This window comes from Hirsutella rhossiliensis (genome assembly GCF_020360975.1).
Source record: "Hirsutella rhossiliensis strain HR02 chromosome Unknown scaffold00003, whole genome shotgun sequence".
NCBI classification, from domain to species: Eukaryota; Fungi; Ascomycota; class Sordariomycetes; order Hypocreales; family Ophiocordycipitaceae; genus Hirsutella; species Hirsutella rhossiliensis.
In genome coordinates, this window is record NW_025408669.1 from 6,584,664 (window position 1) to 6,602,200 (window position 17,537).

General features: G+C 59.5%; 4 protein-coding genes across 4 annotated transcripts; 3 read left to right on the forward strand and 1 right to left on the reverse strand.

Moving 5' to 3' along the window:
* Positions 1–3,271: 3,271 nt before the first annotated feature.
* Positions 3,272–4,332, forward strand: HRG_03950 (uncharacterized protein; the record flags this gene model as incomplete). The annotated part of the gene is made up of 3 exons (XM_044862421.1): positions 3,272–3,556; positions 3,736–3,805; positions 3,863–4,332. 3 exons carry the CDS (start codon positions 3,272–3,274, stop codon positions 4,330–4,332), a joined length of 825 nt encoding a protein of 274 aa, XP_044723447.1.
* A 4,224-nt stretch (positions 4,333–8,556) lies between these two features.
* HRG_03951 (PHD-finger domain-containing protein) lies at positions 8,557–10,868 on the forward strand (the record flags this gene model as incomplete). The annotated part of the gene is made up of 4 exons (XM_044862422.1): positions 8,557–8,957; positions 9,021–9,832; positions 10,187–10,622; positions 10,679–10,868. 4 exons carry the CDS (start codon positions 8,557–8,559, stop codon positions 10,866–10,868), a joined length of 1,839 nt encoding a protein of 612 aa, XP_044723448.1.
* An 820-nt stretch (positions 10,869–11,688) lies between these two features.
* HRG_03952 (isocitrate/isopropylmalate dehydrogenase domain-containing protein) lies at positions 11,689–13,251 on the forward strand (the record flags this gene model as incomplete). Its single annotated transcript, XM_044862423.1, has 5 exons — positions 11,689–11,739; positions 11,814–11,834; positions 11,917–11,988; positions 12,094–12,817; positions 13,013–13,251. The coding sequence occupies 5 exons, from the start codon at positions 11,689–11,691 to the stop codon at positions 13,249–13,251; spliced, it is 1,107 nt and encodes a 368-aa protein (XP_044723449.1).
* Positions 13,252–13,959: 708 nt separating this feature from the next.
* On the reverse strand, positions 13,960–15,498 carry HRG_03953 (stm1 domain-containing protein; the record flags this gene model as incomplete). The annotated part of the gene is made up of 6 exons (XM_044862424.1): positions 13,960–14,539; positions 14,599–14,662; positions 14,745–14,849; positions 14,952–15,113; positions 15,242–15,260; positions 15,478–15,498. 6 exons carry the CDS (start codon positions 15,496–15,498, stop codon positions 13,960–13,962), a joined length of 951 nt encoding a protein of 316 aa, XP_044723450.1.
* Between the last annotated feature and the right edge of the window lie 2,039 nt (positions 15,499–17,537).

Here is a 17,537-nt window from a genome sequence, read left to right on the forward strand (position 1 = left end):
TCACCGATGAATACGAATCTCAACTTTTATTTCTTTGTCTCGTCACGTTTTTGAGTTTCTCTTCTTGGTCGAATCTAGAGGACGAAAATGAATGATCTCACGACATTGCCACGCAACGAATACGTCTGCGGTTTCCTGAAGCCATGTTCAGGGGGTCGTCTACTATAGATTGGGTATGGCCATGGGAAGGGGGAGGGCCAACGTGGCCCTGCGATTGGACCGGGCGTTTTGAAGTATTTTGATTGCTTTTCCATGCCTGCCTCGGTTGAAACCGAGAGGAGGAAACTGGGTTCGGCGTCGAGGCGGCTAGGATCTTTGGTCGAGGAAGCCAAAAGTTGACCCCACGCACCACGACGATGACTGGGTGGTGATGTTTCTCTGATGGGCGGGCACATGTGTATACGCAGGGTTGGGGGCGGCTTGGGAACCACCGGCTGGCTGCTTGACCATTGTATGGGCGGCGTGGGTGTGGTGGGTTTGACCTTGATGGGTTCAGGGAGTCGATAGAGCGGATAGAGGGCTCCAAAGCCAGCCAACATGGGCCGGGTTCCCGTTTTCTCTCGACATGTCAGCTTGGCGCGGCTTGGATACGGCGGAGGCTGCGTGTAGCGCGCGTGTCCCGGAGGAGGGCAGTGCGCAACTTGTTCGAGCTGGAGAAGCCGCGAAGAAAGATTCCAAGGTTCTTCAAAGGTGCCCACTGCCCAAGTCTCCACAAGTCCTCGTGCCCTCGCCCCAAGTCGAGCCTGATGCCTCCCACCTCATCCGGGGGGATGCCACGATGCATGATGCGCCGGGGATCAAGGGGCCAAGTGCGCGCAACAAGCTCCGAGTTTTTGCATTGCTCCCTCCGCTTTTCATGTTCCAATCTGGACGCGTCTCCCTGTCAAAGGCGCCTGTGTTTATGAGAAGGACGGGGGATAAAGGGAGGGAGGGCTGGCGAGCCTTCATTTGCGAAGCTCAGCATCGAGTCCACATGAGGGAGGGAGAGAGCGCGCGCCTTCTTGCGCCGGCCACTTCAACCGAGGGCGAGAAGCCCAGGGAGGGGCGAGGCCTCCCTGGTCTTCGTCCCAGCCGCTGACTCCTGTCCAAGGCCCCCCTCCCGGTCCTCGGTAAAGGTCGGTGCTCATCGCCGCCGACGACAACTGTTGACATACACACCCCCCCCCCCCTTCGACTATGTAGTATTTACTCGGGCCCATGCCGCGTCTCCCCGCCAGTCGCCAGGTGTGACGCCCGGCTCCAAACCATCCATCTAGCTTTACGACAAGCCTCTCCCACAGCCCCCTCCTCTTCGTCCGACCCAAGGATCAGGCAACGGCCGAGCGATAAAAGGTTGGCCCACCTCTCCCCACCTCTCCCCACCTCCTCCCCACCTCTTCCCGGGAACATGCCTGGAGGGGCTCCATCCAACCACACGAACCGGCCGGCCGGCGCTCCTCTTCCCTCTTTCTGGGAGAAGGGATACGGGGAGGGGGAGAGGGAGGGGGGGGGGGGCCGTCGGAGCTGCCGGTGGCGGTACTGACCACAGGCCGGATGATACGTAACCCTCGCCGAGTAATGTGCTCACTTCCTCCTTCTCGTGTGAGTCTGTGGATCCGTCCCTCGATCGACTGCCCGACTAATTGCCCGATTGACCGTTCGACTAATTTAATAACTGCTCGATTGACTACCCGATTGACTGCTTACTCGGCGCTGCCTCTGCCTTCCGAGCTCTTGACCAAAACCCACTGGGCACTTGGTCTTGGGCAAATAGTAATACTCCTCCCCAATTCGCAGCCGCTATCATATCATGGCCACTTTCGGGGCTACAGACACCAGGACGCTCCTATGTCGGTCTTGGTCGCCTTACCTGCCTGTACGGGCCTCGCTCGTACTGGGTAAGGTATTCGGAGCTCTCGTTCCTTGGAGGCCACGTTGACAAACGGGCGCCATCATGATCGTCGTCGTATCTTCGAGCGATCCGACTTCCACGGCGGTCCTTGGGCTCTATTGGGGCTCGTTCAAAGCCGCGAGTGTTGTTCACTGACTGGATGGTATATGACTCCAATTGTCGGACCTACACGTTTCTGACCGTCGTCAAGCGGAATGATTACGCGGTATGGGCCTGGGTCGTTACCTGTCGTTGAGGATGTAGGTTTCGACCAATTTGACTGCTTCGAGAGGTGTTGGGCGTCTCCTGAAATCGAAGGCGTCGTTGCACGTTACAGTAGCCTCGCAGAGACGACTGCCCCTGGACTCCCGACTTTGAAAAAGGTGCCACGCCCTTCTCGTCGTTGCGTTATACCTGAGGATAGAAGTTGTTACGCGTTCTACGCGGGGAGAGCCACTTTCTGGAGTCTGCCTCGCCGCCTCCAAGGCAGGAATCTGATCTTTGTTGGGCTGGTCAGCGACCAGGCTTGACATCAAGGTAGAACCAGTCCTGTGAATGGGGAGGGCGATGCCAAGTCTCGGCGATCATTTTCAGAACCGCGCCCTTTGTTGATTGAGTGTCAGGAAAGGGGCAGACAGAGTCTTGGCTTGATGGCAGGTGCGAACGTTCAGTTGGACCGAAGACGAGCGCATGAGTAAAGAGCAAGTTCTTGGAAGCATGTTGAGTGATTTGGCGGTGCTTTTACAACTTTGGAGTCTTTTGGAGGCAAGCGCTTCAAGAAAGAGCCGCTGAGATGCAGCTCGGAGAGCCCAAGGGAACAACATGTCGAGGGGCCGTGTCGTATTGGTGGCCTTTGGTCTGGTCGGTAGCACTGTTGCATAGCCCTCATGGAGGGCGTGCTGGACCGATGATGTTGGCGATGATGATGATGCCTCAGTCGTCTGGTATGTAAGCTAGTCATGTAGGGCCGCGGAGTTGTCATTTGATGGCCTGGCGGTCGCGTATAGTCGGCAGTGAGCTGTTGCACATTGGTCCAGCAGGCGCTTTCCCGCTTGCTCAGCCCTCGGAGAGCGTCTGCTGAGCCAAATGTGTCCCGTTTTGTCGCAGCAAGGGCTGCATCCAAGCGCCGGATGAGCCACAGTAACTTCACAACCTCGTAAGATGCACGGAGCTGCCGATCTGGCAGGTGTATAAGAGTTGCAGCTGCGCCGAGCACCGCCACGGAGCGATGCGATGGGCTGCACGTGAAGACAAGTACGGTTGGTCGCCCCGACTGGAACCTTGACCTCGTTCACTAACGACGACCCCAGCCGATGATGTTTTATCTTGTGGAAAGTCGAGCAATCTTCGTACCTTGCAAGTCCACCATCGTCGCATCTTCCAGCAGGAAACATTGTCGCCATGAATGCGGCAGCACTGGGTCCTCTCGGACAAGCCGGCGACCAAGAGAAGCCAAAATGGCTCCTTGTTGGTATCCAACAAGAGCGCCTCCCCGACCCCGACGTTAACGAACTTGAGCGGCATCTGCCGGTCATTCTGCAAGCCATGCTACAAGACTCTGGCGATGACGCCAAGGCCATCGGTGAAGCTGCTCAGCGCATCCTCAGCTACTACCATGAGTTGGTTGCCGAATCCGTCAATAGGCAGCAGCGGGAGGATCGCGGCGTCGTGGGCTTCCTGAACGAGGTGGCAATCATGTCCTTCGACCTGCTCAGCAAAGATCTTGTTCCCAAGTGGTGAACACGAGCGGCTTAGCGGGCTGCTCATTGCCCTTCGACATCTTGGGCCAGAGGCATTTGGCGTCGGGGTCACCTTTTCTCCTTCGTTATGGTCCGGGAGATTTCATGGTGCTAATCTAAGCGCAGGATCCCGACCTTGAGTTTTACGATGAGGCCATAGGCATCCCGCTGGAGCAGTATTGGAACATGTGTCAAGGTTGAGCCGCCCGCCATTCCTACTGCGCAGACGCCGACGTCGCTGGCACCTGGGCAGTTCCGCTGTATAATGGCTGTCAGATTGACGAGCTCAGGGACAGTTGCAACTATGTCGTCAGCGTCTCAGCCCTCTTTGCCAAGTTCCTGGCCGCGGGCATCCTCACAGCACGTATACGCCAGTTCGCAGCCATCCAGCTGGCCGAGAGCCGAGCGCCGCGAGTGGAAGGCAAGGCGCCGGCCTTGGAGCGTACCAGGAGATGGTGTTGGGCAGCTGCCGCGGCGCATTACATCCTGCTCGCGGGGAACGCAGTGGCCGAGGCGGTCCGGTTTCCCTCGACCCAACCACAAATCCATGCCCTGGGCGAGGCCGAGTGGAAAGCGTCGATGGCTCAGTTGAAGCATCTTGCTGAGACAGTGCCCGAGGAGGCGGATCGGGGGTTGAAGGGGAATGCGCAGAGAGCCTACGAGAGAATGGGCGAGTTGCTGCCTGAGCTGGCTCGAGAGAGCCTTGCGGAGGAACCCGAATAGGGAAGAGGATAGTGGACAAGCCAATGGTACTGACACTCGTCTGGGCCATGACTGCTGGAGCGGTGCACTTTTTGCCTAGCCGAGTGGTTGATGCTTTCCGAAGAACCTCAGAGGAGCTGCAATTAATCGGTACGGTGACGGGCGTCGGGAGTGACTCACAGGCGCTCACTTATAAAAAAAAGGCCTGTGGACTAAGCAGACACCACCAACATGTGCATCCCCAGCCACTCGATGCGGCCCAGCGGCCCAGCGCCGAAACTGCCTGCAAACGACGCCCTGCTTGCAGCTCCCCTGCCTCCCGGGCGCTTACACAGTTGTCACCTGGCGAGTCAGAGGCTGCCGCTCTGCCCTACCCGACGCCGATCCGCTGCAGGTTGGCCGCACCATGCCGCATCTCAGAGGCCCGCAGGCCAAACGAACCACAGTGGTCGACGCAGAGTCATGGACTCAACGTGCCAGAGCTCCGTTTTCCACTCGCTCGCTGAGGGGAAGTCGAACTCGAGACACTCGGCAGCTTCCGTCCCTTGGCGCAGAGACAGGGGGGGGGTGAGGAGGTACAGCACATAATTGCGGCGCCGAGGAAGATCCGTTTTGAGCCTCGAGAGCAATACGGATACAGGCTGTGTGAATGGATTCAACTTCCGCAGTCTCGCCGGCATTTCGTCATCAACCAAGACCTGCGTTTCGCGCAACGTCAAGTCAAGCTCGGCGCCAAAACCGCCGAGGACCTTCGCGCTTGGCCCGAACAAGGAGAATCACAAGGGATGCTGCGGGACTCGTGCAAGACTCGAGGGACTGTTCAGTGCTGCCGACTTGCGACTAGCGGTAGTCGAGAACAATGTCTGATCTCGACCAGCTAACTCGTCAGATGTAAGTTGGATCAAAGATGGGATGCGCCATCTTGCCTTGGCGCCAGATCTCGGTCTCGGATGGACCCAGCATCGTCCTAATGTGGATTCGACGCCTGCCAGGCTGTATTCGAACCCTTTTCTTTATCCGCGAGGTTTCATGGACGGCGCTTGACAGAATTCCCGGGTCAATTCCCATTGTTGGGCAGAGAAGACGGGGGCTTCTCTCGCTTGCGGAAGGGCTTGTCCGCTTCGTGTCTCAGCCCGCCGACACATGTCAGACAAACCGCCATGTGCTTGGTCCCAGACGAGCAAAATATGGCCTTCGGACCGTTGCTCGCACCATTTGATCCCTTATGCGACTCGCCCTCAGACTTGCACTTCGGTGCCGTTTCCCCTGTGTGAGCCCTTCTTTGTCAACACCGGGATATCTGCGACTCGTGCGTTACCACGGAACATGGGGGACTATGTTTTCTCAGTCGTATTTGGATGACTCGGGCCAGTAACATGTTGCCCGCAACGCATGTCCACTGCTCCGTGGCAGCATCAAGAAAGCAGCCGGGCAACGGCAGCCACACGCTACCATCATGGCTCGATCTTGCGGCCAGCCGTATCCACCAACCAGCTGCCTTGTATCGGCGTCAGTTCCCGGTCGATTGCTTGGGCTCTGTTGGTTGACGCGCGGCTACATGGACGGAAAGGGGAGGCGCCACAGGGAGCAGTTGGGCGCCTCGTCTCGTGTGGTGAGGAGATGGGCCAGAGGAGGCGACATGATGGTTTCGCCCAGAGCTGCCGGCGGGCCGACTCGTAGGAGCACGGTGCTTTGTAGACGACAGTGGCATGCGGCGGCTTGGGCCGTGACGTCGGGGATGTGCGAGACTAGAAAGCAGGAGGCGATGATGCAACCAAGAGGCGCTTATTACGTGCGAGGTGGCGGAAGCTGGCGGCTAGGGCGGTAGCGTGGTGGCCTGGTCAACTGAGACGAAGGAGTCTTGGCTCCGGCGGGCGCTACCTTGTTTGGGGATGAATGGACGGCCCGACGAGAGCGCTGAAACGGAGTATTGCAGCAAATGGTCAGTCTCGAGATCTCAACCGAGTATACGGATAGGATACGAGGTAAACAAGAGAACTATGTCTGTCTGCCCTGTTCAGCCACCAACCGAAACCGTCAACCACGGCTAGCAGGCCCGTCTGCGAGTCAAGCAAAAGAAAAAGGAGAGGGCAGTCAGGCCGTTTGTTGATACTGAAAGGGGAAAGGAGCCCCCCCATGAGTCGTTGGCAGGCACCAACTGGCCTGGCCCAGTAGTTGACACGTCGTCGGACCGTGCTCGAGGGCATTGTCAGGCCATTGGTAACCATAAGCCCCCTTTGCTCGCCAAACAGACAAAGCTTGGAATAATTAGGTACAGTACGCTTTTGGCTGGGGCGGGCAGCATGACGGAGCGAGAAAGGGAGACGGCAGATTTGATAGGGAGGATACAAGGGGCCGCTGCCATCGTCATGGAGAACAAGGCCGTGCGGGCAAGTAGCGGTACTTGGGGGGGAGGTGCCAGTCCTCGACTCCAGTCTGCACCTTGTCGGTACCTTTTCCCATGTGCAGAGACAATGAAAAAGAGGAAAGGGAGCAAGGGGAAGAGACAAGAGAAGGGTGAGACGGAAGTTGGCCCGAGCCAGACCGCTGTCGACGCTACCTAAATGAGCCAAACCCGTGCCCTGTCTCTCTCCCTTGGGCATTCCCATGCCTTTGCTTGGCGTGACGGGCGTGAAGAGACAAGGCAGCCTTTTGACTGTGTGCGAGTATTTTGTATGTATCGTCTACAGTATGGATGGATAGGATGCAATTCTCGCAGCCAACCTGGAGCTCGCGGCAAGAAAAGCGGTTTGTTGGCTGCTGCACCATGTGCCTTGCATCATCGCCCACGAGCAAGGCACAACCGGAACTGCGCCAAGTAACCTTGCGCAGAGAAGTACTGTACTGTACCTCGAGATACTCCAGGCACAGACAGGCCCAGGCGTGCACGCTACCAGGTCTCCGCTGCATGTATGTAGGCACCTTATGTACCTGTGCACGCACGCCGCGGTTCATCCGTTTCCAACAATGTGCCTTGTTGGCAGGTACCTGCGACTCGGCGTCCAGAGCTACCATTCGCTGTCGAAAGAAACGGACTCCGCACTGGTTGCTTTTCAGCGCCCGTCGTCAATCCTCCTCGTCCTCCAGGGGGGTTGTCGACTCGCGCCAGAGCTCTTGCTCTCCAGACGAGGTCCCCCGCAGGTACCATCTGCCTGGCCCGCCCGCCGCGCCGCTACCGCGCCTCTACCCGCCTCGTCTCCTGCCCTGATTGCGGGTTGCAGAGCCGGCGGCCCACCGCAGCCAAAATTTACCGAACGAACCAGTCCATCTCCTGCCTAGGTAGAAGGTCTGTAGGTAGAACGACAGCCTACCACGCTCCTCAGCGTATTACCTCTCGTCTGGTCCCTGTAGCCAGCCAGCCATCTCTGACTGCATCCTCCTCTTCTCTGCTCATGCTCGTCTTGCCCTTTTACCCCCCGTTCTGCTCCCCCTCTTCCCCGCCTCGTCCTTCTTTTCCCGCAACCTTGCATGCAGCCCTGAAAATCTCGCCAGCCGTCTCCGCAGAGCCAGACAGATCCAAGGGGAAGAAAAGAGGCTTTACCCTGCCCTGTCCTGCCCTTGTCCTTGCCCCCTCTCCCTTTCTGCAGCTCGCTTGTCCCGATCCCAAGGGGCCCGGCTTTTCTGCCAAAGTGGTCCAAGGTACGTCCCCCCTTGCTTTGCCCATTGCCTTCCTCCCCGTATCTCACCTGACCTTTCCTCCCACATTTATCTTATCATGGCAAGCTGATCGTTCGTTGCCCCTCGGCACACCTTCTTTAGATCTCAACCATCGCCTGTCTACTCATGATTTTGCATCATCTTTCGATTCTCCCCCTCGAGCAGACTCCTCTGCCTCCACTCGACGTCGACGAACCCGCAATCCTTTCCACTTCGGCGTCTCGTCTTCGCTTCTAGCCGCCCGTCTCGATCCTTCTTGCGACGTCGCTCTTCCCTCTGCCTTGGCTCGTCTGTTGCCTGTCGAGACGAGCCTGGACCGAGCACTCGTTGTACTTTTCCCTTCTACCAACAAATATTGCATTGGATAGACCTGCTCGGCGTGCGTTGGATCACACCAGCCCCTGCAGGCGTCGTCCATAATTTTCCCTTTTTCGTTTTCGCCCCATCTTTCTGGTAGTTTGGGGGCTTTCGACCGAGCACCTGGGATCAATGTGCTTAGCCTGTGACGCGCTGCGATTCACGGCGCTGCTATGAGCGAGCATCATCTGGCTTCCAGGCAAGACTACTTTACCCCCCATCTTTCGGGTGATGTGGCTGACCTTGTTTTTGGCCGACAGCTTTGGAGACCCGAAAGCTCAACCGCACACTCCCAGGCAGACTCCGACTTCCGCCGCCTTTCCCAGCCCCGTTTTCGAGACTCCCAAGCACTACCAGGGCTCCTTCGTCGAGCCTGGTGGCCTGACCCCGCGATTTGCCGAAGAATACTCTGTTTTTAATTCGACCCCGGGAAATCTCAGGGGCTCTCAGGGCCCCTTCGCCGACTTCATCCCGGCGACCCCGGCGAGCTTTTCCAGGGGTCACAAGCGGCTGCTGTCTGTTGAGGGGCCTGTCGTCGACATTGCTGCGCATGTGAGCCGCTTCTCGTCCAACCCAGACAGGTCACTCCCTCCAGCCAACCCCTCTCGGCGTCGACCCTCTTCGCCTGGTCCGTGGGCGGGCCAGACAGGGCCCCCGGCCACTTCTGATACCAAGCCGAGCCCTCATCTCTCGAGGAACACGTCGACCAAGAAGTTTTGTAGGGATACCAACACCGACCCACCAGAGCCGCCTCAGGTTATATCACCACCACCAACGTCTCGCAAGGCTGCTCGTCAGCTCAGCCCCAGGCTCATCATGCATCATGACGAAACATTCGGTCAGCCGGACCTCACCGGTCCCACGCAACACGACATGGCCGTCTTGATGGGCAGCTCGGGCGACCTGTTTGGTTATCCCATGTCGGCTCCGGCGGCCGCGCCCGCCAACTTCTGGGACCCCTCGGTGTCCATGAGCATGGATCTGGAATTCAACGCCGCTGGACATCATACCATGCAACCTCCCACTCCCCCGTCACATCGCCATACAGGGTCCTTTGATTGGAACGCCGAAATCCAGTTGTTCCAGGACGTTGCTGTTCCGCCCCCTTCCACCAATCAGGAAACCGTCCAGCAGGTGAGGCGCGAAAGGGCTCTGGCTCCGAAGCCACCGGCATCCGAAGTCGTCACCACCAACGCAAGTGACACTGCCGTACCCGCCGTGCGTTCCAACGTACTGGACGACCCTTTCGGCATAATCAATCCGGGCGACGGAGTCGACCCGGGCTTGCTCTTCGGTCGTCCTCAGGCGGTGTTGAACTCCAACTTTAGCACACTGTCTCAGCCGGGCCTTGCCGAGTCGGCCACGGCGTTGTCTGGAAAGGGCCAAACCGGAGACGTGCGCAGGACAAACAGCGCCAGGGTGGCGAGGAATGCCCGGTTACCGGACCGGGCCCTGCCCAGCTCGCCCGTCAAGTCGTCGATACGCCCCGGGCTAGGACGAAGTTATAGTGAGAACCGCGGCAAAAGGGCTGTTGGACGAAAGGCGCTTCCACTCTTGGCCGAGGCCGGTCGACCAGCGCCACCCACAAATAGCGGCCATGGAGTCCTGTCAGGCAGACCAGGGGGCCGTCCATCAGGGAGGGTATCGCCCTCCAAAACAGTACCTCGGCTGTCGAGCCTGGCATCAATCCCTGAGACGTCTCCCCAATACCGACCCCGTACGTCTGTTCGGTTCACGATTGACGCAAGTGGCCGGGCCAGAGCCGAAACAACGGTCCTTGGCGACGGGTCCCCGTCGGACAGAGGCCTCTCCCGCAGCAGAAGCTCTCGAGACGTCGCAAGCAGGGGCTGGGATTCATCAGACGATGACTCCTCGACGGACGACGAGCCCATCATTATCCCTAGTCGTTGCAGTTCGTTCAACGCGTCTTTTGCCCTTCCTGATCCCCGCAAGCCCGTGGGGTCCATCTTTCACACCTCGTATCGGGAGGTCAGCGACAGGAGCCGAAGCAACTCTGCCAACGGTGCCGAGAGCGAGGCAGAGACTGTCGTCAACGATCGGCAAAAGAAAGGAGGAGATGCGACCAGTGAGCTTCGCAAGGTGGTTGAGGATCGGCAGAAATGGTCAAGTCGAATGGGAAGCGCGCGGTCCCGGCGGTTCATCTCGACAAACGTTGGCAGCTTTCCCGGCGGCATCATCTCGCCGGCGAGCCTGACGGGCTCGAGCCATGGGCCAAGCGTTAGATGCGTGTGCAATGAAGTCTCGGCAGACGAAGCAGACGGCTTCATGCTCCAGTGGTGCGTTTCTCCTAGCATGCCCCCATGACGTGGCATGGCAACTGACAGTCTTGCAGTGAAGCGTGCGAGATGTGGCTGCACGGCAAATGCATCAACATCACGAGACGGTCCATGCCGAGCGTCTATATATGCTGCTTCTGCGCCAACACGCCGAACATGGCGGGGCGGAGATGTCGAGAGAACGGGCTGGGAATCGGGGGGCTGTTGTCACCGCTGGCTAATAAGCCTTTCCGGTCCTTTCGGTGAGGGCACAGCGCGCGGCGGATTGTGTATAGCGACTGGACCGAAGATATGCATTGGGCAAGGAAAGACAAAAACGACAGTCGGTCACAGCGGTATTTTGCCATGGGCAACATGTGTGTAAGCGTATCTAAGAGGTACCTTGATACCCGCAGTAAATGAAATGGATGAAGCGCAAAGATCAACAAAAAACAGGGGAATGTGACAGGAGCGCAAGTCAGGCGCTGCTCATCGCGTGCTGCCAAGTGTCTCGGGCCAGCCGAGGGCGCGGGCCGTTGTTAACGCAAATGTTGAAGTGACAGGCTGTGCAGTCGATTGGAATCGAGGGCGGCAACGACGCATTGTAGTGGTCGGCAGTGTTTCGCATGCGCCGACGCCCTCTGCCGGTGCTGCCTCCGCTGCAGTCTGCGCGCCCAGACGCAGGGCCGAGCACGGATGCAGGTCGATGGCCTGGTGAAAAGTATCGGCGGCCCAGCAATCGCTCGACGTCAGTTGATTGTTGTTGAGGCGGAAGCTCGCACTCGCGGCCGGCAATCGGGGCATTGGCTGTAAACACGCCTTGTGGCGCAAGGCCGGGCCAGCGGAGCATCCAGAGCCTCACCACTCGCTCCGATCTCGGCCAGGCGGGGTTTGGTGGAGGGAGGGAGGGGGGAGCTTTAGCTACGAGGGGATCCCCATCTTTTTTCCCCCTCGTCTGCCATTGCCCCTCGGAGCTTCTTTGACGACCGCACATATACTTACGGCGCCAGCATTTTTGCTTGTCTCTCGTCGACCGAAAAAGTAACACGTCGATTTTTCCTATTGAACAGGGACGCACACCTGGAGCATGGCGGAACACAACATTGTCCTGTTTCCCGGCGATCACTGCGGGCCAGAGGTCAGTCACACTGCGGCGAGGATGGGGAGAGCCCAACGCAGAGCGGGAGAGAGAGCTGACGCGAGATGACGCAGGTCGTGGCCGAGGGTGTCAAGGTATGCTATGCTCTCGGCGAGGAAGAAAGCTACATAGAGGGGAGACGGGGGGGACTGACGTGAGCTGTGGTGGTGGTGCTAGGTCCTCAAAACGCTTGAGCAGCATCGGCCCAGCGCCGGCAAGTTTATTCTCCAGGAGCATCTGCTGGGCGGTGTAAGTCCCCTTCGGCCGATTTGCCCTCGAGAGAGCATTTCGTACCGCTTGGGAAAAAAACCCAACCCCCATCTGACCAACGAACCCGCATGCGCAAACACACAGTGCTCCATCGACGCCACGGGCACGCCCCTGAGCGACGAGGCCCTCGCGGCGGCAAAGTCGGCCTCGGCGGTGCTGCTAGGGGCCATCGGGGGACCGAAATGGGGCACGGGGGCGGTGCGGCCGGAGCAGGGGATCCTGCGGCTGCGCAAGGAGATGGGCACGTACGGCAACCTGCGGCCGTGCTTCTTCGCGTCGGAGGCGCTGGTGGACGCGTCGCCGCTCAAGCCCGACGTGTGCCGCGGCACCGACTTCGTCATTGTGCGCGAGCTCACGGGCGGCATCTACTTCGGCGACCGCAAGGAGGACGACGACGGCTCCGGCAGCGCGTGGGACGTCGAGGCCTACCAGCGCGCCGAGGTGGAGCGCGTCGCGCGCCTCGCTGGCTTCTTGGCCCGCGGCAGGGGCGATGCCAGGGTCTGGTCGCTCGACAAGGCGAATGTGCTGGCGACGAGTCGTCTGTGGCGGCGCGTCATGACGGAGACGTTTGAGCGCGAGTTTCCCGACCTCGGCCTCGAGCACCAGCTCATCGACAGCGCCGCCATGATCATGGTCAAGAAGCCCACGTCGCTCAACGGCGTCGTCGTCACCAGCAACCTCTTTGGCGACATCATCAGCGACGAGGCCAGCGTCATCCCCGGCAGCATCGGCCTCCTGCCCAGCGCCAGCCTCAGCGGCATCCCCGACGGCAAGAGCCGCTGCAGCGGCATCTACGAGCCCATCCACGGTGAGTTCTCCCCTCCCTCGCTTCTCCGCGCTCCTCCATCCACCAAGCTTCCACCCTTGTTCTGCCGCAACCAAAGTCAAACCGCCCAAAGACAAACGCGGGAGAGCGAAGAGCAACAAGGGAGCAAGCAGCGCGTGTTCCCGCCTGCCAAGTTCGCCGACGGCTAACCATCTGAACTCCTTCCCCCTCGCCTAGGCTCCGCCCCGGACATCTCGGGCCAGGGCATCGTCAACCCCATCGGCACCATCCTTTCCGTCGCCATGATGCTCCGCTACTCCCTCAACCTCCCCGACGAGGCCCAGGCCATCGAGGCCGCCGTCAAAAATGCCCTCGACGGCGGCCTGCGCACAAAGGACCTGGGCGGCAGCGCCAGCACCAAGGAAGTGGGCGACGAGGTCGCCAGGCAGCTCGTCGCCATCCTCCAGGCCTCTTGATTAAGCCCCGAGCGGTACCTTGAAATTTGCGTCGCAGGCGGGACGGAGGACTGGGGGTCAACCCCGGCAGCGAGCTATGAGTAACGGAATGGAAGGCGGGAAGATTGGCCCGGATGGAGCAGATCTCAAAAAGAATATAGGTGGAAAAATTGAGCACAACAGTTCTGAGCAACAAAATGTTGGCCACTAATGTATGGTAACCCATGATGCCCCCTCCTTCTACGGAGCCGGCTAGGGCACCTTGAGACAAAGCCATGGTACTGTCCCTTGTCAGGCGGCCATGCTTTGTGTCATGAATGCGTGTAGCAGCTTTAGCATGGCACACGTAAACCCCAGGAGGCCATAAGAAAGCCTGCCGTAGTATAACAAGCAAGGATAATCATGCAAAGATGGCAATTATCTTAGTTGGAAAATACTTGGGCAGACGCAGATATAGCAGCACTCGAGCCTCTGGGGAGCATTGGGACTTTGCGTCTCCGGCCACCCGCCAGGCCGCCTGAGCAGACCAAACGACCATTTCAGGAACAGGCACTGAGCATCGCAACTTTTTTTCGACTATCAAACACAAAGGGGGCGGTAGCAGTAATTGGAAGTTCCCCTCCACTTGGCGGGGTGACAGGGGTTGGATATAGCTTCCTCCATCCGTCGTCGTCATGCCAGCCTGTCCTGACTATGCGCGAAGGGGGCCAGCCGGCTGCGCATCAAGGCTTATTTGCCGCCGAGGCTTGGGAAGGCAGCCTGGTCGTTGGTGTTGATGGGAGCAGCGTTGTCACGGCCGCCGCGTCCACCGCGGAAGGGGGGGGGTCCTCCCCGGCCGCGATCGGCGCCGCCGCGCTCGCCACCGCGTCCACCGCGTCCGCCTCGGCCGCCTCGGCCGCCGCCCCGGGTGCGCTCAGGCTCGACGAAGCGCGGGTCGAAGTCGATGGTCTGTTTCGTCTTGCGCTCGCGCTCACGCTTCGACTTGCCGCCGGAGCTGGCAATGAAATCCTCGTCCTCCTTTTCCAGGGTCTTGGCATTGGCCCACTTCTTGTCGAGCTTGCTGCCCTCGTTGGCTTCGCGGACCTTGAAGCCCGAGCCGAGGGCGTTCTTCTTCTCCTCCAGTTGGGCCAAGTACTCGGTATACGAGACGCTCTTGTCTTCGGGCTCAGCGGGCTCATCGGCAGCGCCATCCTCGGCCAGAGCGTCCTTATGCTCGGACCGGGCCATGGCCTCGCCGGCCTGCTCGTCCTTCAGTTCGGCATCCCCCTCGGTGGCACCCCACGACTGGGCAGCCTGTTTGTCGGAGCCACTATAGACAGTTGTCAGTCGAGATACGAGAAATGGCGTGAAACAGGGTTGATGCCATACCCGTGACCGCCTGCCCTGGAAGGGTGTCGATCGTCGAACTCGCGGGGGCGGCGAGAGCCGCGACCTGTTGCACATTAGTATTCGACCCTCTCACTTGAATGGAGGCTCCTCGGAAGCTCCAGGTGGGGGATGCAAATGCGACTTACCACCACGGACGCGGGCACCATAGCCACTCCGGGGGCCATCTCTAGGGGCCTCCTCGGTAGATCGCCCGTGGTTGCGATCGCTGCCGGCGCCACGGTCACGGAAGGCTAGCAGAAGCCGGGTCAATCAGGACGGGTTCATACAACGGACGTCAAGACATCAAAAATAGCCCAGCTCGACTCCAAAAGTATATCAAGTATAGCACTCACCACCCTCGCTTCCACGTGGGCCTCCGCGGCGGTTTCCGCCAGAGCCTAGTGCAGGGGCGGCGGGCGCCTGGGGCTCGACGTTGCGCTTGGTCGTGCGGCTGGTAGCCTTGTCGATGGTCTTGACGGGGACGACGGGCTTCTCCTCACCATCGTCGTCGTTGCCTAAACGGCGAATCCGAAAGTCAGCTTATGTAGTTCGTTTCTCGGGACCCACGATTGGGGGGTTGTGCGTCGGCCGAGATCTGCGTCGAGATGGCGAGCATAGATCCAAGGGGAGAGGAGGGTGTTACCGAGGTAGGCGAAACGGTTCTGCAAGCACTTGGTCAGCAATCTCACCGTCAATGAATTGATGCAGGGTCAGTCGAGCGACAAGGAGCGCTGGGCGACAAGCCTAGGCCGACGAGGCCGACGAGCTGAAGCTGAGGCGGGAGCGAAAGGGAGCGAGGGAAACCAGGTGGAGAGGGGGAGGACGGTGGTGGGGAGGATCAGGAGGGGAGAAAAGGAGTAGAAAAAGATGCGGTCGTACCTGGGACTGGACGTTGGACATCTTGATCGGCTGATGGCCTGTCGCCTGCCGTGTCGAGGCGTTCGTTCAATGCGGCAAGTCGGGGTTGGTTTGCTATGGTGTTGCGCAAGGAAGGGAGGAGAGAGGCTGCTACGCTTGCATGACCTCGGGAAGGATGAAAAGCGCGCAGGAAAGGGGGGGTGATTCGTTTGATGTGCTGGAGCACCAGCTATTCCGGAGGGTGGGAGCACGACAAGGTGCTCGACGAAGGGGGGGGTGGCGGCCGTCGATGGAGAAGTAGGGGAGAAGGAGAAAAAATGAATCCTTGCACGATGGATCTGGCCTCGCCCAAGGCTCCTCGCAATGCTCGAGGTACAGCACAGGACGGTAGGGGCGGTGGGTGAGCTACAGGTACATTTGCGGAGGAGCTGTCTCTCAGCTTGGTGAGCGAGTGAGTTGCCGGCTAGCGCCTCAGCATGGCCCGCCCGCTCTCGCTTAAATTACCCAAGACTTGGGGAATTTTTTGTGCCCCGGGCGATATTTGTTAGGGCTCCCGATTCACCTCCGTCTGTTAGGCCTCGTGCCCCCTCACCCTGGTCCATCGCTAACAGCACACGCGGTCCCGGAGGACCGGGGAGCCACTGGTACCTGGCGCTCTCACTGCTGCTGCGGTTCCACAATGCCCAACGTCCAGGCTTCGGAAGACCTTGTTTGGCCAGCCATGCTCCTTGTCTTGCTCGTACGAACGCGTACAAAAAGTAGCCACGCCTGAATTGTCTGTAGGGCTGTCGTTATCTTGACCATAGTTCGTACAGGCATGCCAAGGCCCAAGACCCCTACTCCCATGCCCACCTACCCTAGGCCCCGTGCCTAAACAACGCCTCGTTACCATCTCGATGCACTACGTATATCTCGCCGTCTTCATCTCACGTGTCGGGCGACGGTGGTGGACTTGGTTCCGAGTGCCTCAGCCTTGAACATGGCTGTCTCGAGGAGTAGCCACCTCGGACCTTCAGGGGATCGGCATCCGACAGAGAATGCTTAGGAGCGCCCTCGACGGCTGACAAGTCCATGAACAAGGGGATTGGCTTCAAGTGACTCGGCTTGAAGGAGAGGCCGTTCACTGGGTCATGCATGTCGACCCAAATGGTGGTTACGGGAGCGTCATCGACGTGCATCGCCTCGCCTGCACTTCCATCGCCTCCTATGGCCCCCGATGGCTGCATAGATGTCAGAGCCTCCCCCACTTCAGAAGCGGATACGCAGCATCTCACCTCTTGGGTTGCCCTTGCATGCCGTGCCAGACGGTCCTGCTGGCCCTGCCTCCGGACCCAGCGCTCGCGCGTCACGCCTCCGTCCACGATGCTGACCCTCTTCAACCCTCTTCGCACCACCGCCTCTTCATCCAGCCCAGCAGCTTCAACCTCGACGACACACATGGCACACAACGGAGCTTCCGCCACCTCCTTCCCGCCGGCGGCAGATCTGTGTCCCGCGTCCTCCCTGTCCTCGAACAGAGCGTGAACCGGAACGCCGGCACAGACCCGCCGGCTACCGCAGAGCAGACAGCCGTAGCATGCGGGATGCCAGAAGCACCAGCCAAAGCTCACGCACTCGTCGCCCCGGAATATCATCTCCCCGCACACCTAGCAGATGGAGAGGTCGAGGAGCGCTGAGTAGCATGGCTCGCAGGTGAGGCGGGCTGAACGTCCCAGTATGCGAGGTGGCCCGGCCGAGATGCCGCGGCAGAACGTGCACGTGAAGACATTGTTGTAGTTTGCGGGCTTCATATCGGGAGCTTGTGTCTTTGGGTGGTTCTGAGAAGACCTGGCCAAGGGCTGCGCTTGATGGCGGTTCAAGAGAAGCTTTGGACCTTCCCTCGACCTGGAAGGGGGAGAGCTTGCAAATAAAGGAGTGTTAGGGAATGGAATACAGTATGAGAATATCAATGTCCAAGGAACAAGGGCGGTGAGGGCCTCGGACACCCCAGGCCACATGCGAGGAGCGGAGTCAGTTCTCGTCGCCGCAACACCGGCTCGAGGCAAGTCAAAGGCCGCCTCAGGCCATGTCAGGAAGGTGCG